Raw genomic sequence first — 21,262 nt, 5'->3', positions numbered from 1 at the left:
AAGAATACTTATGATTCCTTCCTGTGACCCAGTTTTGTCTCTCCAAAGCCTATACACTCCAAGAAAGGACCTCTGTCAGCGAACACACTGTCTTAACTCCACGCACACATCTGTAAATGGATCCAACAGAGGACAGTATGGAGAAATCAAAGCTTTAATAACAGATTAGTTAGGGTTGGGGATGCCAGCTTCTGTGTCGGTGCCAGTCTCCAAAGGCTGAATTCCTTTGCCCAAAAGCCAAACAATGCCCACTTTATTCCTGAACCAAAAGTTTTCCTTAATTAGGCTCTCTTCTTTTGATAAATATAATCTTGGGTCTTCCCTTTCTAGTTCTTGCCTTTAAGGAATCTCAGCCCTTTACTGTTTTGCTGCCCGTTAGCACTCTCACAATCTCTAGACGTGCAGGAGGAGTGGTATCCGGTGTGTGTGGAGTAGACTAAGCAGTGTGTTACAAATAGGACTGGGAAGTTCATGGCGAAGAGCCCATACTCAGACCTGGAATGCAAAACCCTGGCGCATAATCTTTATTCTAGAGTCATTTCAGCCCTGGGCTGAGGCCTCCTCTGATTCTGGGTAAACGTCATTGTCTCCTGTCCCCACTGTTTCCTGGGGACATGTTTGCGTTTTCTCACACCAACCTCATTCCTCAAATGTTTCCAAACTAGGCAGGAGTTGCTGGCCTACTTACTGAACGCAAAGCCACAGAACAGAGAGGCCGGAAAGAAGCTGGACTAGGCAGATGCCTGGAAGGAGAGGACACCCTGCGTCAGAGGGGAAAAGATGCAGTTTCTCCAAATCCGGCAGGAAGACTCGGGCATCGTTCAGAGCGGTCTGAGCTGCCACAGTAAAGTTGGGGTCACCAGAGACCGAAACATCAAAGACGCAGGATTGGAAGTAGGCGTCTTCCACCGGAAGCCCTTCCTTGCACAACCTCCTGGCAGCATCTATTGCTATGGCCCCGCGGCGACTGCGCTCCGAGCGGGAGAGTCGCTGACTCGGAGGGCATCCTCCAACACACAGCTGTAGGTCTTGCTCAGCGGAGAAGGCCCGCGCCACGTCCTCGGCTACCCTGATGGAGAAGGAGAGCTGTCCGGCTGTCTGTCGGATGACTATAGTTGTTCCGATGTAGGCAGCTCGGATCTCCACGTGGCTCCCAGGGTTAGCAGTTTGAATGGATAAACTCGAGCCCCCAGGTCGGTCACCTCCGTTGATAGAACCATCTTCAAAGGCTGCAGGAAGATTGCCCACCTCCGCCTGGTAGACTTTCTGGTCAATGCATTCTTGCATGTTTTTAAATATGATGGTGATCTGAGAGGACAAGAGGGAAAAATAGTTCGCTACGGCTCGATGCACCTCCACCCTAATCAAGCTGCATGTAATTGTCAGGGATCTGATCCCAGCAGAGAGGCAAAGCTTCTTCTTAGTCCTCAGTCCTTGCTCGCATTCCCGATTGCCTTCCAATAATAGTGCCTGACCCTACTTAACACCCCGCCCCCCAACTTCTGCCTCAATCTCAGCAACTTCCAAAGAAAATGAACTGTCCCTTCTGATTCTCCAGCTCTGTCAGCTCTGGCTGCCCACCCCCAGCTTCCTCTTCAGTGTTACCTGCATTTGAATGAAATTCCCGTTAAGAGGAATTGCATTTACAATCGCAAATGTTTGATGGGAGGATGGAAGAGAATGTTTGGGAAAGACAAGGAACCCGGAGCGGGGCGGCTGAGGAATAGTGGGAACACGGAGTGGTATGGCAGATGGGTCGTGAGAAGACTTCAGAAAGTGGGCTGGGAGAAAAACTGAATCCTGACCTTCCGGGTGGTGGTAGCGTTGGCTCCGGATGCCACGGGAGAGCTGGTGGCCTGGACAAAAAGGAAGTCGTTATCCAGCAGGGGCCAAGCTCCTTGGACACGGCATGTGTGAAAGTGGTGGTGGAAGCTGCGCACATGGGGGTCTCCAAAGGAGGCGCAATGCAAGAAGCCCGGGGCCCGACCGTGCAGCCGGGAAAACCGAACCTCATAGTCACAGGGGTCTGGGGTCAGGGGCGCTGGGCCAGCACCGGGAAGGGCGGGGCCCCGGGCTGGGGGCGGGGCCGTGGGGCCCTGGCGCGAGCAGTTGTGTTGGATCATCAGGTCCTCGATGCCATGCACAGCGGAGTGGAAAGCGAGGTCCCCGCGGCAGGTGCGGGCGGTGCGCCGAGTGCAGAGCGCGTAGGAGCGCAGGGCACGACACAAGCCACCTGAGGCCAGCCCACCACGGCCGCCTCCACGCGACGTGCCCGGTGAGCCCCCTCCTCGGAGGCTCAGAGTGGACGAGACGTACTCGGCATTGCAGCGGAGGATCTTGCACTGGGAGTGAGCTGGGCACGGAAGGGAGGAGGCCAGTGAGACACTGCCCCATGTAGGTTTTATACAAGCCCAGCGCGCGCCCCAACTGCCAAAAGGCATCCGGATGCCATCCCACCATTGCTACCACTCTGCGTGGGCGCTTTCCTTTCATGCCCTACTTCTCGCTTCCTTCCTTCTTTTTCTATACTAAAACCGTGTAAGCCACTCAGACCTCTTTCCCCAACGGTCCAAGGACTCCATCTGTGTCCTTCCTCAAGTTAAATGGGAAACAACACAGGCCTCCTCACTCACACGTGCTCACGCGCCTGCCCCCACCCAGCAGCCTAACCTGTACACGTGCCCAGCCCTTCCCTAACCCTTCCTTACCCTGTCCACAGAGGAGCAGCAGGAACGTGAGGGTGCTTAGAGTTGGAGGACTGCCATGGGGGGACCGGGGACTAGGGGGCCGGCCTCGATCCCCCATACCTATCCAGCCAAGTCCCCCCCAGCCGCCGGCTCTTCCCAGCTGATGAACCTCCTACCTAGTGAGTTTCGACCCGCAGTTCTGTGACTGGAAAAAGAAATTTGGCTGGATGTGGGTAAAGAGAAGGGTTAAAGACGGTGCGAGGTGGTGGGTAGATCAAGACAGAGTTAAACGAAAGAAGGTTCCAGAAGGGAGTGTGACTGGTGAGCCTCTGTGCCCTGCTCCTGTGGCCACCTTCAGGTTCCTTGTGTAATACCCCTAGGCCGGGGGAGGGGGGGGTTTGGAGAGAAGGTTGAGTGACCTCAGTGGGCAGAGTCCACTGTATTGCCTCATGCTCACTACCAAATGGCAGATGTGTCAGAAAAGAAGGGATCCCTGAGGGAAGTGAGGTCCTGATCACCTCAGTGGGTTCCTCAGCAACACTGGGATTTGGACCGGTTTTAAAAGCATACCTCTTATGGGTCCCTCCCAAACATGAGAAAGCACCGGCCGTTTGTTTCTTTTTCTTCGTTGTGTTAGAAGGACACAAAGGGTAAACATAATAGAAAAATGCCTTCTAGAATGTCACCTCTCCGATGGAAAAAGGAGCAAGTCTCTTGCGGCCTCTCCACAGAGCCGACAATGTGATCCTCTCTCACAGGACAGTGTACAAAACCAAGCTTTCAAATTAATATTTGTTTTTGACTGGTCAATAGTTCCGTGTATTTTTCCAGAAAGAGCAACTCTTTGTACTGTCCTTCCTTGCAGATCTGAGTGTTTTAAGGGGATTGGGGAGGGTCTGTGCTCATCTCTCCTGCCAAAACCCTCTTTGGAGTAAGTATATGAGCTGGGGAAGAGTCTGGCAGGAGGCCTGAGGGGTCTTGGTGTAGGAGCTGGGAATGTAGCTCAGCGGCAGGTGAGGGTTTGCCGTGCTCAAGGGCCTGGGTTCAGTCCTTGGCACCCCTTTCCCCCCCCCCAGCCCCCCAACAAAGTCTTGCTGTAATAAGGCAAAGAAGAAAGCAAGGAGCGAAAGAGAGAGAGAGAGAGAGAGAGAGAGAGAGAGAGAGAGAGAGAGAGAGCGCATTAAACTTCGGGTGAATTTGGTTCGGAAACCAAAACAAGGCAGGAGGAAAGGTGAAGACTGGGGTGCCCTGGAAGGGGAGGGCTTAGTTTTCAGAACAGACGTCTGTATTTTATGAAAGTCTGGCCTTGACCCCAAAGTTTCCCAAGTCACTGTGATCTCATCTAGACTTACTGTTTCCTGAGGTCAAGCATTACTCTGACACCCGATTCTCCAGCCATGGTTGCCTATGCTGCTGCTCTGCGCCAGCCAGGGGGTCCGCCGTCTCTTTCTCCATGTCTCTCCCAGTTCCCCAGACTGGCTACAGGGTTAGGGTTAGAGCCAGAGACAGTTGTGGGGGGGGGAGGGCGAGTGCATGGCTGGCCCCAGTACTGGACAGCTGGGAGGGGGAGGGAGTTGACACTGAGTTGACAGTTTTAAAAATAGCTAAGTCCAAAATTCCAGGAACGTTGGTGGCAGTAGGGTGTGGGAGTGGAGGCAGTGGGGATGATAAACAGAGTTAAGGATGGGATACGGGATGTTGGGTACCAAGTGACAGAGAGAGGAAGAAGAATGGGGGGGGGCTGTCATAAATCCAACTGCAGCTAGTACCAGCTCCTCCACTGCCAAGCAGATGCTCCCGCATTCTCAGCAATGAGCTCCTGACCTTTAGGAATGCTGGTGGGATGTGGGGCGCATCTCTCATTTATTGCCCTCATCTTTGCTTTACTGAGGATCCCGTTCTACGTAGAGGTGGCTGGCTCTAAAGAGGAACAGCTAATGTAGCTCAGAGACCCTCCCCCGTCTCTGCCAAGTATTTCCGAAGCTGAAAGGCCCAGCTGTCCAGAGAAGAAACCTGAGAGGAGATTTGTTCCAGAGGAGGGTGTATTCAGTCTGTCCTGCTCGGATCCCTGCACCTGTCGACCCCAGCTCCACCGTTTCCATTACGCTAGCTTGTGCAACAATCCCTCCTTCCTCCTACTCATCAATACACACACACACACACACACACACACACACACACACACACACACACACACGCTTCTAGGTTGCAAGGGGTGAGGGTGGGGATGAAAACAGAGGCAAAGAGGTGAAGAGCTGGGGCAGATGTTTGTGAGACCACAGATCCGTGGAGCAGCGGAGTCATTAGATGAATGGGGAGAGAAGAGACACCGAAATACATTTCTATAGAAAGGTTCTGACGATGTTATTACAACCAAGGTATTTAGACCTGTCCTGTTTTTCCACTTGGCGGCATTTCTGGGGTCACACGTCTCCTCAGTATTTGCCAAGGGAAAACAGCACAGAATTGATTATAAATTGTGTCACCAAAGCCTCTAGCCTTGTCAGCTCTACATCCATTCACAGTCTACAGGTCACATGATCCTTTCTCAAACACACAGACAAGCTCACAGTCTACAAAAGGACGTGTGGGGAACATGCGGGAATTAAAAAAAATGAATTTAGGTTTTTTTTTGGTCAACTATACAAGACTATATCACAATTTTTAAAAGATTTTAAATTGTTTTTGGTTTTTCAAGATGGGGTTTCTCTGTGTAGCCCTGGCTATCTTGAACTCACTTTGTAGACCAGGCTGGCCTCGAACTCACAGAGATCCACCTACCTTTGCCTCAGCCTTCAGGCTGGAGGGACTGGTTCAGTGGTTAAGAGCACTTGCTACTCCTATAGAGAACCCAGGTTCCATTTCCAGCACCCATGGGAGCGCTCATGACTAACTGTTAGTTCTAGCTCCAGGGGACCCAATGCCCTCGACTGACCTCTGACAGCTCTGCACACATGTGGTGCACATACATACACCCAGGCACACACACATGCACATAAAATATCTTTTAAATAATTTTTTTGTTTTTTCCTTTTTTTTTTTCTACTTCTAATTAAATAATTATTTTTAAGGAAATCGTTGTTTTGAAACAGGGTGTTGTTATATGTGTGGTCCTGGCTGGCCTTGAACTCATTATGTTGACCAGATGGTCGAGGCAATCCTCTTGATGTGCTGGGATTACAGGCAGCCAGGAGCCTCTGTGCTCAGCCAGTCCAGTCATTGCCATTGACAGTAGTGTTGGTTGTATTCTGGGACTATTTTGAGTGTGTTGTGGACTTTGCAGATGCCACTGTGTACTTCGACATCATGCCTGATGGCGATCCCAAGCTTGGGCTGCATCTCTTTCCATCTGCTTGCAGTCAAAATTCCAAAGAGAGCAGAAAACTTTCATGCTCTGGTCACTGGAGAGAAAGGATTTAGATATAATAGTTCCTCCTTTCACAAACTTAAATTGCAAAGATAAGTGTGTGTTCATGGCATTTTAAATATTCCCAATTAATCATGAAAAGTTCTAAATTCAGTGACCATGTGGTAGTGAACACTTCTAGTGTCCAAGTAGCAGAACATAAATAGGATTTCCCACTATAAGAAACCAGAATTCTTGCCGGGCGGTGGTGGTGGTGGTGGCGGCGGCGGCGGCGGCGGCGGCGGCGGCGGCGGCGGCGGCGCACGCCTTTAATCCCAGCACTCAGGAGGCAGAAGCAGGCGGATCGCTGTGAGTTCGAGGCCAGCCTGGTCTACAAAGTGAGTCTAGGACAGCCAAGGCTACACAGAGAAACCCTGTCTCGAAAAACCAAAAAAAAGGAAAAAAAGAAAAAGAAACCAAAATGCTTTGGAGAAAGAGCTTATTCCCATTTGAGGCCAGAATTTATCCAAGATAATTAGAGGAGCTTTAAAATACTGTGTAGGCAGAGACATGGCTCAGAAGTTATGAACATGGCTTTTACAGCAGAGAACCCAACAACCCAAGTTCGGTTCCCAGTGTTCCCTATGGCTAATCACAAGGATCTCGAAGGCCGAGTCAGTGCATTCAATCTTTCAGAAATCTGGGGTGGGGGGGGGGGGCAGACCAATGAATAAAATACTGTGTAACTTGCACTTTTTTCAAATCTATTTATTTGGGGTTCTTTAATGCTTACAACTCCCTTCCAACCCACCTATCCTAGATAGGAGAGAAAAGAGGCTAATGGGAACAGAAGAAGTGGACCTTCTTAGACTCAGTTCCTGGGAGCAATTCCACTGGCATAGTTGGCAGTATCCCAGCAGACACGTTAAACAGCAAACCAGCAATTCAGCAAAGGTGACTGCAACCGCAGCAGCCGGCACCCGGAGGAGCAGCTGGAACTCGGAACCTCAAAATGTTCTCTGGAGTTTCTCTCTAGGAGCATCTTGAAGTGGAGCGGTGAACAGTCAGTCAATAGGGAACAACACCAAGGCCAAAAGGCCTGGCCTCTTGTCTACATCTTGGCACTAGATGTTTTATTAGCTGCGTGATGGTCACCTCCTTCTTCTTCTTCTTCTTCTTCTTCTTCTTCTTCTTCTTCTTCTTCTTCTTCTTCTTCTTCTTCTTCTTCTTCTTCTTCTTCTTCTTCTTCTTCTTCTTCTTCTCTTCTGTTTGGTGTGGGAGAACTGTGCAGGCTTTACAGGCCACAGGGGATCACTCTGGGTGAGGGAAGAGTGAATCTTGGTTTAGCCTGATTTTGAGTCATCAGTACTGGGCCAAGACTTGGAGTCTGACACCAGATCGTTTATTTTAGCCGTGTTTAAGCACAGCACAATCTTGGAAAGAATGTTGTCTGATAACAATTAACTCAGTCCAGCGAGTACTACGGAGCTTCTGACGTGTCTATGCTGAGGCTCTTTACAACCAGCGTGCGGCTTCATCTGTAAAGCGGGTTCTTGTTGACTTAGACACAATGCTCAGGGTAAGGGTCTAGGGAGAATGGCGGGGGTAGACATAATGCCTATGGGAGTCCGTGATTTGGCCTGGCTCTAAGACAAGATAGAAGTCGAACGCTTTTGGCAGCAGGAAAAAAAAAAGCATTGTACTTTAAAGTAAAACCAAACAAAGGATCAAAAAAATTAAAGTTAACATAGCTAAATGTAGCATCGTATGCAGGGATATAAGTAGGTGTATATAGTGCCCTTTATTTTTTTTAATTTGCTATTTCAGTATTTGATGTCGTTTTATAACAGCTTGCTTTTGTGGATAGCTAAGGATTTTTTTTTTTCTTCACGAGAGGGTTTCTCTGTGTCGCCTTGGCTGTCCTTGACTTGCTCAAACTCAAGAGATCCTTCTGCCTCTGCTTCCTAAATGCTGGGATTAAAGGTGCACGCCACCACACTGGGCTGTAAAGGATTTTTAAAAAAACTTTATTTGTATATGAGTGCTTTATCTGCTGAAGAGGGCATCAGATCACATTATGGATGGTTGTGAGACACCATGTGGTTGCTGGGAATTTAACTCAGGACCTCTGGAAGAGCGGGCGGCGCTCTTAACCACTGAGCCATCGCTCCAGCCTTTGTAAAGGATTTTAAATAACAGGAATACTATTAAAATGCCTTAAATGATTTGCTGGCTTAAACAGAACCACTGTTAGCATTCAGTTGTAATGAGAACCCTAGCAAGGACACAGAGGTGTATTTGGCAAAGTCTAGTTTCAGAAAAGACTTAACAGTGTTTCCGGGAACTCCCAGGGCCTCCTGCCATGCCTGGGCCGTGCTCTGGGGCTGACTGGTTAAGGAGAAGCACTGCACATGCCTGTATTGAATTTCAGCTTGAATGTTTACATACCTGACAGCAGAGAAGATCCCAGACACAGACAGCTGTAGTTCCAGATGTCAACCTAAAAGCTCAGGAAACTGTAAAACAATGTCTTTATACTACTGGGTAAAATAACGCCTTTTTCAGTGAGCCCTTTAAAATTACCCATCTTGAGCAAGGAGAGAACTTGAGCCAGGTGGGATGACCCACACCTTTAATCCCAGCACTCGGGAGGCAGAGGCAGGTGGATCTCTGTGAGTTCGAGGCCAGCCTGGTCTACAAAGCGGGTCCAGGTCAGGCAAGGCTACACAGAGAAACCCTGTCTCGAAAAACAAACAAACAAATAAACAAACAAACAACAACAACAAAGCCCTCTTTCCAATATGTATCAGACCAAGGGCAAGTATAAAATTATAACAAACAAAGTCTGTTTAACTAACAGTGGTTAGTATTAACTTAAAGCTATATTAAGATTTGGGATCTTAGCCGGGTGTGGTGGCGCACGCCTTTAAACCCAGCACTCGGGAGGCAGAGGCAGGCGGATCGCTGTGAGTTCGAGGCCAGCCTGGTCTACAAAGTGAGTCCAGGACAACCAGGGCTACACAGAGAAACCCTGTCTCGAAAAACCAAAAAAAAAAAAAAAAAGATTTGGGATCTTGCCGGGCAGAGGTGGCGCTCGCCTTTAATCCCAGCACTTGCGAGGCAGAGGCAGGCAGATGGCTGTGAGTTCAAGGCCAGCCTGGTCTACAAAGCAACTCCAGGCTAGTCAAGACTACACAGGGAACCCCTATCTTGAAAAAAAAAAAATTAGGGCAATTTTTAGTGCTGAGCTTAAGAAGACTCTTCTATTAGGTACCAGGACATTCAGACATACCTGAGAAGAAACCATAGAAAATCCTGAAGGAGAAATAGTTGAGTTTCACATGTAAGCACGGCAGTCTATACTCGGCTGATACTCCAAACAAAACAAAAATGTGAACGTTATCAAAGACAGTAGCCTTGTAGCCTTGACTGGCTCAGAAGATACTCACACACATGCATTCTCTCTCTCTCTCTCTCTCTCTCTCTCTCTCTCTCTCTCTCTCTGTCTCTCTCTCTGCTGTTTGAGACAGGGTTTTCTCTGTGTACCCCTGGCTGTCTTAGAACTTACTCTGTAGACCTCAAACTCACAGAGATCCACCTGACTCTGCCTCCCAATGCTGGGATTAAAGGTGTGCCACACCCAACTTAAAATTTTTTAAAATATTTTTTTATTTTTTACATATACATTTATATTACTACACACACACATATATATAATAAACTACCTATAGCAAGAACCATGACACAGTCAGAAATTATATAAAAAATATGGAATGCTTCACAAATTTGCGCGTCATCCTTGTGCAGGGGCCGTGCTGATCTTCTCTGTATTGTCCCAGTTTTAGTATATGTGCTGCCAAAGTGAGCACCCAACTTAAAATTTTAATTAATTTACTTACACATTTAGTGGGGGGAAAGAGGGGAGGGAGAGACTGGGAGTGGGAGGTGGAGAGAGGGCCCAGTTTAGAAGTCAGTTCTTTCCTCACACTATGTGGGTCCGGAGGATCCAACTCAGCTGTCAGACTTGGGCTGACCTGAAAGCACCTTCACCCGGCCGAGCCGTTCCGAGGGCCCTTGGCGTACAGTTTTCCAATGCTGTAAAATAAAATAACCAAGTCAGACTGACAGGAGCGTTTGCCATAAGAAACTAATGCCCTTGGGTTATAGCTAAAGTCTTGGGCTTTGTTGTTTCCTGTCTCCACGCACTTGTTGATAATCACATGGCCATGTTGTGTGGCCTCTGCTTTAGCCGTTTCTGAGTGTTTTCTACTCTCGTTAAGTGTTGTATTTCAGTCTGGCGGTTGTGGAGACAGACGCCTTTAATCCTAGCACTCTTGAAGCAGAGGCAGGTGGATCTCCGTGAGTTCCAGGCCAGCCAGGTCTACAGAGCAAGTTCCAGGACAGTCGGGGCCACACTGTCTGGAAAAAAAAAAAGCAAGCAAACAAACCAACCAACAAACAAGAAAACCTTCTCGGTCCACTTCAGCTATGGATTGTGCTAATCATCCTAAATTAAACTTGAATCTTGGCCAAGCATAGGAACTTGCCTAGATGAAATCTTCAAATATTAGCCAAACACATAAAAGTAGCAGTTAAGGCCCTCTATGGAGACAAAATCTGCTCAAATTAAGAGCAACAGCTGATGCAAGATAAAAGTAACACAGTATCCTGGGCCAGAGGCCATGTGGGCCTAAAATAGCAGTGGGAAAGCCTGCGTGTGCGTAGTAGCCATCTGGGGAGCTTTGCAGATGGCAATACTCAAAACTATGCCCCACACCAAGTAAACCAGCATCTCTGGGGAGGAGACTCAGATTCGAAGATTAAAAACGAAGTCAAGATTAACACCACCACACAGGAAAATATGATGGCACATATAGGGGCAGGGAGCAAATGATGGGTGCCTCTGTTTATTTCTGCTTTGTTGCTGTTTGTTTGTTTTTAAGATTTATTATTTATTTATTATGTACACAGTGCTCTGCCTGCATGTACACCTGCAGGCCAGAAGAGGGCACCAGATCTCACTCCCGGTAAAGCTCTGAGAATAAGCCAAAGAAATAATTCCATTTAGGTCTATTTTGCTGACCCAGAGTTTTGAGTTGAGAAACTTTGGTTTTCTTTCTTTCTTTTTTTTTTTTTTTAATTTTTTTATTAATTTATTCTTGTTACATCTCAATGGTTATCCCATCCCTTGTATCCTCCCATTCTTCCCTCCCTCCCATTTTCCCCTTTATTCCCCTCCCCTATGACTGACTGTTCCTGAGGGGGATTTCCTCCCCCTGTATATGCTCATAGGGTATCAAGTCTCTTCTTGGTAACCTGCTCTCCTTCCTCTGAGTGCCACCAGGTCTCCCCCTCCAGGGGACATGGTCAAGAAACTTGGATTTCTTGCCATCACCGAAAAGCCCTTCCTGGTGATCAGTCATTGGAGACCCCTGTACAAGTTGCAGGCAGCTACACCACCCGTCTTGCCAGTGACGTGTTTACTAATGCACTATACATATATATACATGTGTGTGTGTGTGTGTGTGTGTGTGTGTGTGTATCCTCTCAGAGCCTGTAACAGAATGCGTTTCAGCTGGCAAAAACCAAGCCCCCCTCCCCACTAAGTGGTTTGACTTCTTTTTTTGAGATAGGGTTTCTCTGTGTAGCCCACCACGCCCAGCTCCCATGACTCAGTTTTTAAATTGTTTCTTTATAATCCATTATCAAAAGTGATTTCATTCACTCTAGTAAGGCTTTTGTTAAGAGTCCATGAATTTGGGAAATAACCCACTATAAAAACTAAGATTAGGAATCCAAAGCATGTCCTTGAGGGCAGAACAGGGCAACATTTTAAGGCGGAAAGCCACAGATTAGGTGGGGCAGGGGCATCCAATCAGATACATGCACACATTGTATGTTTCAAGGTATTTCACACCTGGTGTCTTAAATGAGTTTCTACCTCAAGTATCTCAGCCACCCAGGACGTTTGATCCGGAAGTGTAAAATGGACACCACACCAAGATGGAGTCTCTGTAGCTGAGGAGGCCCTCAACAGCTTTGACGTTAAGCCAAAGACGAAGTCCCATCCAAGCGTAGGGAGGTGCTTTTTAAAGTATTCTACTTGAGCTGATGTGTACGATTATTCGCTTCATGATTAGTTTACACACACACACACACACCAAAAAAACAAGCAAATAAACCAAAGCAACCAACCAACAAACAAAAACACCCCAACAAACCCAAGACCCGGCGAGCTGCTTTTGATTGCTTCATTTTTATTTTCCTTAACTTTTTGTTTTAAACAATCTCAAACCTACAGAAAAGCGGGTATAACAAACGTTCTATTCGTTGCCTTGTTATTAATAACATTTTGCCTCCTCTCCGTGTCTGCTTCTGTGTGCCCAAGGTCAGCACAGTGTCTCGACCTGTGATGGAGTGGGGCTGGCGAGTAGTGGGCTGTGGGGGCTTTTAAAGATTCCTTCTTCTGGGAATGCGCGACAATTTTCTCTCTCCTCACGCTTTCATAATAAAGATTATTATTTTATTTTATTTTAGCTGGGAGACACCGCAGTGAGGTAAACTGAGGCACTTCTGCGCGCCAGCCAGTAGGCTACCTGTCTGTAGTGGGCGTTTCAGCTAGCTGCACCAGGTGGCGACACAGGCCGAGGACGTCTTGGCGTTCCTCCTGCGAGGCTCTTTAAACCCTCTAAGGAAAATGCTCGGCTCTTCTGCAAATGCCCTGCTGGTTCTGGCGATTTGACTTTCTACGGAAGAGCAGCTTGTCTGCAGAGGAGTGTGATCCTGTGTAGGTAATCCCTTCCAGGGCTTAAGAGCCAGGCTTGAGAATCTTTCGCTGTTTTCTATTTAAAAGAGACGCGTGGAATAAATAATCTCTGTATAGAAAAGGCCTCGTCCAGAGTCTTAAAACTTCGGTGGGGTAGAAGCGACGCAGAAGATCACATTTACTTGGTGTCATATGATCTGAACAGGAAGGGACTGGCAGTGTCCCTGGTGGTCTAGTGGTTAGGATTCGGCGCTCTCACCGCCGCGGCCCGGGTTCGATTCCCGGTCAGGGAATTACCGTTTTCTTTCTCAAAAGTATAAAATATTCATTTGAAATATGCAAACAGAAAGTGAGGTCATGTTACGTAGTCCTCAAGGTTAACATACTTCTAACACTTTCCAAAGGACAAAAATTAATTTGTTTATTTGTTTTTAGTTCGTTTAATTTTTCAAAATAATGTTTTACATAATTTACAATTCAAAATTGCAAAAAGGCACAGCTGGTAAGCCTGACTTCCATCCCCTCCGTGTCTACTTAGGAGACCAGTGTTAATCTCAGTGTCGGAGGCGCTTTGTTTGTGCACGTGATCCTCTTGCTGGCATTAACGGAAGAGATCTATGCGTGCTCCTCTGCACCTTGTTTTTTGCGTTTGACAATTCTCATTTCGGTCCTGGCTGACTTGGGACTCTATGTAGGTCAAGCTGGCCTTAAATTTTTATATCTGCCTCCCAAGGCCTGGGATCACTCGCTGGCCCTCACCAGGCAAATTCCGGCCGTTCTTTGAGTTGCCGAATAGTGAGCAGATCGGCGACATCTATCTAAAGCACTAAGCGCAGGTCTCAGCACAGCCGCTTCTGCTGTTCTAAAGAAAAGTATCACACAAAAACCCACGGCAGAGCCTTTTTACCGGATCTCTCGATTCCCGAAGCTCTCTTCAAACGGAAAGAAAGAAGGAACAGGTTTTCTTTACACTTAGCGATCAAAAACCACCACGGGATGGGTCCCAGAATTCTAGAATCTCTCTCTGCAAGAAAAAAACAAACAAACAAACAAACAAACAAACAAACAAACCCAAAACCTTAGCGTTATACTCTTGATAAGAAAATAAAGTGAAGCCCAGAGCAGCGTGCGTTGGTGGTATAGTGGTGAGCATAGCTGCCTTCCAAGCAGTTGACCCGGGTTCGATTCCCGGCCAACGCAATGGTTACCTTTTTTTATTCCTTTTCTTTACAATGTTCATCTCTGTATCCCAGAGAAACGTCAAGGTTGATACATGTGATCCTACTCGCGGATGGTGTCTCAGATGTGCACAGTTATCCTTTTTCGGACTCTTTAGGAAGTGTATAAGATGGAGTCTGCCTCTCCTCTGAGACTTCAGACGCAGCTCCGCCTTTGTTTCAGGAGGGAGCACGTGGTGAGTGGAGCAAAAGGAGAAGGGCTCCTTCACCTTCCTTCGGCTGGCCAGCTCTGCTCCTTTTCTGGTAACAAACACTTAGATTCCAGAGAACAGGCTGGAGACGTGAGTAGGAATGTCGTTTGCGGCTGCGTGCAAAGTGGCTTTGCTTCTTTGGCGAGAACTAAGAGAGGTGGGCACGTGCGGCGGGGGTCGATTTCTCTTCCCAGGTCAGGGGGAGCCTGGGAGACGGGGAGTTGATGTCCACGCCAGCGGCAAAGTTACAAAGCCGGATTTTTTACTTTTTGAGGACCACATTAAATGAATCAAACGACGCAGAGCAAGCTACTCTCATTCAAAAGCCATTCAATTGAGGCCGCAACCCGCTGCTCGCCCGGTGGCTCGCCGTGATCGTATAGTGGTTAGTACTCTGCGTTGTGGCCGCAGCAACCTCGGTTCGAATCCGAGTCACGGCATTTAGTGGTACCGTCCCATCGCAGCATATTTTCTTTCTTTTTTAAATAAAATTTATTATTTAAAATAACAAAATTCTATTCTTTTACTTTCGCGTTAACACTGGGTCACCGAAAAAAATTCCACACCGCTTATCCAACACGAAGAATCTAAATTCTTGGGAAGAGCCAGGACTGCAGGGGAGGCACGAAGTTGTCTGATGACCTTGAAACGTGGCGCCTCTTCCCGACGGGCCGAAGAACCAAACACGTGGGGGGCAGAGCGCCTGTCCCTACAGCGAATGCTACACGCGTGTGTCTCGGTGGGTTTTACACCAGGTGGCCGGCACAGACTTGGTGTTAAAAACAAGCTTCTGCCGAACAATAGTGAATAATAGGACCTATTTTCCCAGTATATGTTCCTCACACCGGGAAGCCGTCGTCGCTGAGGTCTAGACCCGAACAAGCACCTACGTGTCCCCGCGCTGGGTGGGCTGCAACACGCGCCCTGGGAACCCCGCTCCCAGGGTGACAGGGCAGTCCCCGCCGCGCCCTGGACGTCAGGTTCCTCGGAAGTAAACAGTAGCAAACTAAAAGGTAATGTCAAATAGGGACAGAGGGAACAATTGCGTCATCACACACAGACATTATATACACATAGAAAGAGCAGCCGTCCCAGCGCCCGGCTAGCTCAGTCGGTAGAGCATGAGACTCTTAATCTCAGGGTCGTGGGTTCGAGCCCCACGTTGGGCGTTCGTAACTTTTTGTTTTAGAATTCTGCCCTTTGCAGCTTTGTTTTTGTTTTTGTTTTCCTCAATTGAGAACAGAATCCTGAGCTGCCTCTGTCTCCCACCCAAGTGCTAGGATTAAAGGTCTGAGATATTACGCTCAGCCAATTTCTTCCTTCGAACAGTCTAACCCTGGCTGGGGTGGTTTCAGTTAGGCTATCTCTAAACTGGCAACGATCAAAAGCACTTTGCTGCTGTTTTCTTTTTCTCAACAACTAGGGAGAAATAGAACAATGCTTTAAACACACCTGAGGTTTGCCAGGCCCGGCAGTGCAGGCCTGTAATCCCAGCAACCTCCTGAGCAGAGTGCAAGGGTCAGGGCCTACCTGGTCTACTTCAGCGATTCATAAAACTCTGTCTCAAAATTAAAAGTGGACAACCACCACCACCAACCCTCAAAAAAGAAAAACGCTTTAAGTAAATCCCACCTCTCTTTAAAGAGAGAAAGGGGCAGGAAATAAGACTGAGATAAATAATAAAAATGTCGATGTCGCCACTGAAAATAACCATAGTGGCTAATGTTTAAATGGACATTGATTTATGTGCTCAAATGTTTTCAACTGTTTTATCATTAAATGTTGGAAGAAGCTGTAAAGGAAGTATTCCAACTAACCCGCTTGTACAGTTGGGAAATTGAGTAATTTGCTCAAAGTCATATTCTGAGGGAAATGAGAGGGACCTGGGCTGGGACCAGAATGTGGTGTCGTGAAATCATGAGGCAGAGAAGTAATCGTTAAGAGGGTCTGGAGTTAAGTTCCGAGGCCCCACACACAGACCACTGAAAAGGCTAGAAAAGCTACTAGAGGTGTTTGTGGAATTCAAGTCTTCCCGTCGCCCTCTTTCTGCGTAGTTTTTTTTTTTAATTAATTAATTAATTAAATTTTTTCTTTTTATTAATTTATTCTTGTTACATCTCAATGTTTATCCCATCCCTTGTATCCTCCCATTCCCCCCCCCTTTTTCCCATTATTCCCCTCCCCTATGACTGTTCCTGAGGGGGATTACCTCCTCCTGTATATTCTCATAGGGTATCAAGTCTCTTCTTGGCTACCTGCTGTCCTTCCTCTGAGTGCCACCAGGTCTCCCCCTCCAGGGGACATGGTCAAATGTGAGGCACCAGAGTACGTGAGAAAGTCATATCCCACTCTCCACTCAACTGTGGAGAATGTTCTGACCATTGGCTAGATCTGGGTAGAGGTTTAAAGTTTACCTCCTGTATTGTCCTTGGCTGGTGCCTTAGTTTGAGAATATACCCAGAAGATGCTCCAGCACACAACAAGAAAATTTGCTCAACCATGTTCATAGCAGCCTTATTCATAATAGCCAGAACATGGAAACAGCCTAAGTGTCCCTCAGCAGAAGAATGGATAAAGAAACTGTGGTACATATACACTATGGAATACTACTCAGCTATTAAAAAGAAGGAATTCCCGAAATTTGTGGATAAATGGATTGAGCTAGAAATGATCATAATGAGTGAGTTAATCCAGAAGCAGAAAGAATCAAATGGTATATACTCACTTATATCTGCATACTAGCCCAAGGGGCATGTCCCACGAAAGGCTTCACTTACCAGGAAACTGGGACAGAGGGGAGGGCATCCTATTGGGACTCTAAATGAGAGACGCATGGGAGAATAGCAAAATAAAAGGATCCAGAGGGTCCTAGAAACCTACAAGTAGAACAATATGATAGGCAGATTTGGGCCCAGGGATCCTGCGTAGTATTTAAGGAGTTTATTTTTTTGCTTTTTTTTTTTTTTTTTTAAGATTGGGCACGGAAAATCCAAGTTGATCAGTAACAGCTAGAATCGGAGTTCAGTCAGGCAAAAGGCACCGTCCCTGGGTGGGCTCGAACCACCAACCTTTCGGTTAACAGCCGAACGCGCTAACCGATTGCGCCACAGAGACATGTGAGCTTCAGCGCGTAAATCCGTTTGCTAATCTTAGAACCCGCGTCCCAGCGGGCTCCGGTCTTGGTGGCCTCCCCGCCTCCCAGCAGGGCAGAAACAGAATCCAGACAGCGAGGTCTGTCTGTTTGCACGTTCGTCCTGCTGAAGGTGGCTCTGTGCCTCAGGCCTCCTTCCTACACCAGGTTCCAGCTTCTCAGCCTCCAAAGTCGCCCGCCCTCTGCTGGTCACCACTCAAGCAGCGAGCGACCTCACAGCGTCCACCCTGGGCCTCGCAGGCCGGGCGTGCTGGTGGGTGGAACCTGAGACGCATTTGCTGTATCTGGCCACGTGCCCTGAGGCTCGTTCGCCTTTTCCAGAGCTCGCCTGGCACCTGGCGGTGACACACCCGCGTGCAGTCCTGGAAGAAGACATTCCTCCACATGGCTTCAAAAGAGAAGGATGTCACGGTCGGCTTTTAGTTCTACAAGGGCCCCAGATGGAGGAAACGCGGACCTGTTTTTCCGAGGCGTGTTTCTTACATTCCCTGAGCTGCTAGAATCAGGCAAAGGTCCTCACTTGGGACTCTATGCGCACTAAGAACAGTTTCCCCACCTCTCAGGGTAAATAAAGGGGCCTCAACCTTGGGTCTCCTCCAGTGGCTGTGTGAACCACGGGTGTTGAAAACACAAGTCTAGCCTGTTGACGCAGGCCAGTAAGTAATCCATCGCCTGCGGCGGACCACGGGATGAACTGAAGGTCAGCCTGTGCAGTCGGTAACGCGTCATCACAAAACCAAAGGTTAAAAAAAGAGGACTGGAGCCAGAGCTCAGTGGGAAAGGTCATACGGTGTGATGGAGGGTGCAGTGAGTCACAGCACTGGACCGTCCTGTGGGTGGAAAGCAAGGTTCATTGGTCAGTTTTAAACTGCCATGGCGATCTCTCCGGACAGAGAGAACAGGGGAAAGCCTTGCCAGTTTTAAGGGGAGCCCGTAGCTGCAGGGGAGGGGAGTGTGCATGCCAAAACAGCCTGGGAACTAGTGCAGATTTAATGGGGACAGAAGAGCCTGCGAGGGTGGTGGCTTTGGTAAGTGCCATGGGCATGCATTATTAGCAGGGAACTCTAGTTGATGGAGGTAGCTGGCTGGCCTCTGAGAACACCGTTGTGGCTGCAAGGGCCCATAAGGGAAGGGCCCGGCAGCGCAGATTCTAGTACTGAGGGGAAGAATGGCAGGGTTTGGCTATCGGTGGGTGGGGGGGATATGATGCTAAGCACAGGGCCTTGGTGAACACAGATGCCAGGGAGAGGGGGGTGTTGTTTGAAATGAAAATCCCAGACATTCTACTTTACCAAGAAAGACTCAGGAGCCAGATGCTGGGGTGAAAGCCTGCTAGCTCAGGCAGAGAAAACACCCAGCTGACCTTCCTGCTCAGCTCAGGTCCTGATGCAAAAGGCCTTAAAGGCTCACTAGCTCAGCTGACAGCCCAGGAGAAAACGGCGGGGGGGGGGGGGGGGGGGCGGGAATTAAGGCCAAAGGCTTGCTAGCTCAAAGTTCAAAAAGCCAAAGAGCTGCCACCACCTCCTCCTTCTCCTCTTCAAGTTTTAAATACCCTTCAACTCAAAGTCCCTCCTAGTCTTTAATCTTCATTATCTGTTTCTTGCTCTGCCTCTTGGCTTATGGTTAACTTTTAAATCCTATGTGCAGAAAGCTCTTGGGCTAAAGGTGTGTGTTAGGTCTCAACTGCACCAAACAAAAGATAGGTTTTTACACTTCACACTCTCAGGGGTCACAATGGGATCAGTCACATCGACTGAAATGAAATTTCAAACTTGGAATTTGAAACCACGGTAGCCTGGCTTCTGAAAACATGCTCAGCATCACTGTGCTTCTATATTATTGTGAAGAAATTCAACTGTGGACTTTTTTTTATTGTTGTTGTTTGTTTTTTGTTTTGTTTTTTCGAGACAAAGTTTTTCTATATAGCCTTGGCTGTCCTGGAGTCGCTGTGTAGACCAAGCTGGCCTCGAACTCACAGAGATCCACCTGCCTCTGCCTCTGCCTCTGTACTGGGATATACAGGCGTGTGCCACCGCACCTGGCCTCAACTGTGGGTCTGTTTAAAATCATGAGAGACTGTATGACAGCCATAAGATTGACCCAAATGTTCTCAAAACCTGCTGGCCTCCCCATAATATTTGTCTAACAACAAATATCCATCTGAAAACACAACAAAACCCTTCTTGTGCCCTTCGTGGTGGTATATGCCTTCAATTCCTGCCTTGGGGACCCAGAGACAGAGACAGATAGATTGTGGGGACGGGGTACCACTCCCTCCCCTGTCGGGAGTGGGGGCGCGATCTGGCCTTGAGCGGGGAGAGCAATTCGGGTCCCTAGGAGAGAGCTAGCCTAAAGTGTCGGAGCGGGAGAGGTCGCTGACATGGACAGTGCGGCTCGGGTCAGGCCGTCTAAGAAACCCCAGGGACAAATGGGACGCCCTTTACGTTTATACTTTTGGGGGAACGGGATTTGCTGCCCCAGCCACCGAGATCTGTATGCTCTGAGTTGGAGGGGCTCTCAGTTCTCTTGTCTCAGGGGACAAACTAGCCTGATGTCTGCAAGAAGAGAAGCAGTGAGATGGGCGTGTCTGTCTACGGCTAACTGCAATGTGTTAAGCATCTTTAGGAGACCAAAGGCCGTTTTCTACACACCCGCAGACCCCAAATCAGCTTCTACAGCACTGCATTGTTAAGAATGCACGTCAGGCTTTTCAAGTCAGAGTTACTGTTAAATATGACCTGGCGCCGTGACACAATTGCCCTCAATCCTCACGACTGGGAGGCAAAGACAGGAGAACTCACAGCAATATCTCAACGTCAGAATTTAGTAGTCTCCTTGTTATTCTCATTCACCTTTTTAAACAAAACAAAGGTAAACTTACTAAGGTGAAAGTGTTTGGAGTGTGGGAGAGAAGTGTTGTGGTTTGTTTTTTGAGACGGGTAACATTGACCAGCTTTTCACTGCCCATAAATAAAGGCGTTTCCACTAGGGCCATGATAGAGGAGGATAGTTTCGGTAACACCTGCTATTCTCGCAGCAAAAGATACCAGGGGAGAGCGCGCACGCAGTCTCCCACTACCACAAATTATGCAGTCGAATTTCCCCGACTTGGGGAAATCGCAGGGGTCAGCACACCCCACAGTGCAATAGGTGAGCCTCGCCCTGGGAACACCACATATCTGATGATGGTGTTTCCCCTGCCTGGTAAGTATACTCCACCCGCCCGCACGCCCGACCCAGCCCCACCGGCCCTGCACTCTCAACACACGGTCACTTCGCCGCGCGCGATCGCGGGCCGCCTCGGACGGACACGCCCCTCCTGCGCTCCGCTCACACCCGCGCACCCGCTCGCTCTCCCTCGTCTGTGCGAAATCTCTCGTGTTCCCGCAGCAGATTCGAACCCAGCAGCCCCTGCGTATCCTCTATCTGCATAGACCCCTCCCAGTTCCTTTGCCTAGAGGATGAGTGCCCAGTCCTTTTTCTTTCCCCTCCCTATCCCCAGCCCACCAGCGCGCCCGCCCGCCCGCCACTTGGGATTAGGCGCTGTCACCCTGCCGCGCCCTTTTCTGCACGTCCCATCTGTGTGTGACCCAGGAGAGATGCCATGCGCATCCCCTTTGCCCCGTTGACTTGTAGAAACTTTACTTGCAGAGAGAACTCCAGCGTGGAAGACCCAGAGACAAATGGTGAATTATCTTAAACCCGTAAGTAGCCACTCGTTGGCCGCGTCTATGTCCTAACATCCTCGTAACTGAATCGAGGCCTTGCTTGTTTTAAACAAAGGCATGTAACGCAGGAAATTTCAGAACCCTTAAGTTTCTCAAAAATAGGTCCTTTCAAAGCCGGTCTCCTTTGTAACGAATACATTCTTTGTACATATATT

The 21,262-nt window shown here is 48.4% G+C and overlaps 1 protein-coding gene and 7 non-coding genes across 10 annotated transcripts; 4 read left to right on the top strand and 4 right to left on the bottom strand.

Moving 5' to 3' along the window:
* Positions 1-305: 305 nt before the first annotated feature.
* Hjv (hemojuvelin BMP co-receptor) lies at positions 306-4,172 on the bottom strand. Of its 3 annotated transcripts, none has more exons than XM_051157733.1 (4): positions 4,040-4,172; positions 2,709-2,910; positions 1,806-2,353; positions 306-1,308 (listed from the first exon to the last, which is right to left on the bottom strand). In XM_051157733.1, the coding sequence occupies exons 2-4, from the start codon at positions 2,803-2,805 to the stop codon at positions 685-687; spliced, it is 1,269 nt and encodes a 422-aa protein (XP_051013690.1). In that variant the 5' UTR covers positions 2,806-2,910; positions 4,040-4,172; the 3' UTR covers positions 306-684. The 3 variants fall into 3 exon arrangements, with proteins under 3 accessions (XP_051013690.1, XP_051013689.1, XP_051013691.1); XM_051157732.1 differs by having other exon boundaries at positions 2,709-2,892; XM_051157734.1 differs by lacking the exon at positions 2,709-2,910.
* Positions 4,173-9,795: 5,623 nt separating this feature from the next.
* LOC127199723 (U6 spliceosomal RNA) lies at positions 9,796-9,902 on the bottom strand. Its single transcript, XR_007831987.1, has one exon. It is a non-coding gene; the product is annotated as a U6 spliceosomal RNA (small nuclear RNA).
* A 3,118-nt stretch (positions 9,903-13,020) lies between these two features.
* Positions 13,021-13,092, top strand: Trnae-cuc (transfer RNA glutamic acid (anticodon CUC)). The gene has a single exon. It is a non-coding gene; the product is annotated as a tRNA-Glu (tRNA).
* An 835-nt stretch (positions 13,093-13,927) lies between these two features.
* Positions 13,928-13,999, top strand: Trnag-ucc (transfer RNA glycine (anticodon UCC)). Its single transcript has one exon. It is a non-coding gene; the product is annotated as a tRNA-Gly (tRNA).
* A 597-nt stretch (positions 14,000-14,596) lies between these two features.
* Positions 14,597-14,668, top strand: Trnah-gug (transfer RNA histidin (anticodon GUG)). The gene has a single exon. It is a non-coding gene; the product is annotated as a tRNA-His (tRNA).
* Positions 14,669-15,324: 656 nt separating this feature from the next.
* Positions 15,325-15,397, top strand: Trnak-cuu (transfer RNA lysine (anticodon CUU)). Its single transcript has one exon. It is a non-coding gene; the product is annotated as a tRNA-Lys (tRNA).
* A 1,871-nt stretch (positions 15,398-17,268) lies between these two features.
* Positions 17,269-17,342, bottom strand: Trnan-guu (transfer RNA asparagine (anticodon GUU)). The gene has a single exon. It is a non-coding gene; the product is annotated as a tRNA-Asn (tRNA).
* A 3,084-nt stretch (positions 17,343-20,426) lies between these two features.
* On the bottom strand, positions 20,427-20,591 carry LOC127199751 (U1 spliceosomal RNA). The gene has a single exon (XR_007832009.1). It is a non-coding gene; the product is annotated as a U1 spliceosomal RNA (small nuclear RNA).
* Positions 20,592-21,262: the final 671 nt, after the last annotated feature.

Source organism: Acomys russatus, chromosome 15 (genome assembly GCF_903995435.1).
Source record: "Acomys russatus chromosome 15, mAcoRus1.1, whole genome shotgun sequence".
NCBI lineage: Eukaryota > Metazoa > Chordata > Mammalia > Rodentia > Muridae > Acomys > Acomys russatus.
This window is presented reverse-complemented; position numbering and strand designations above follow the sequence as displayed.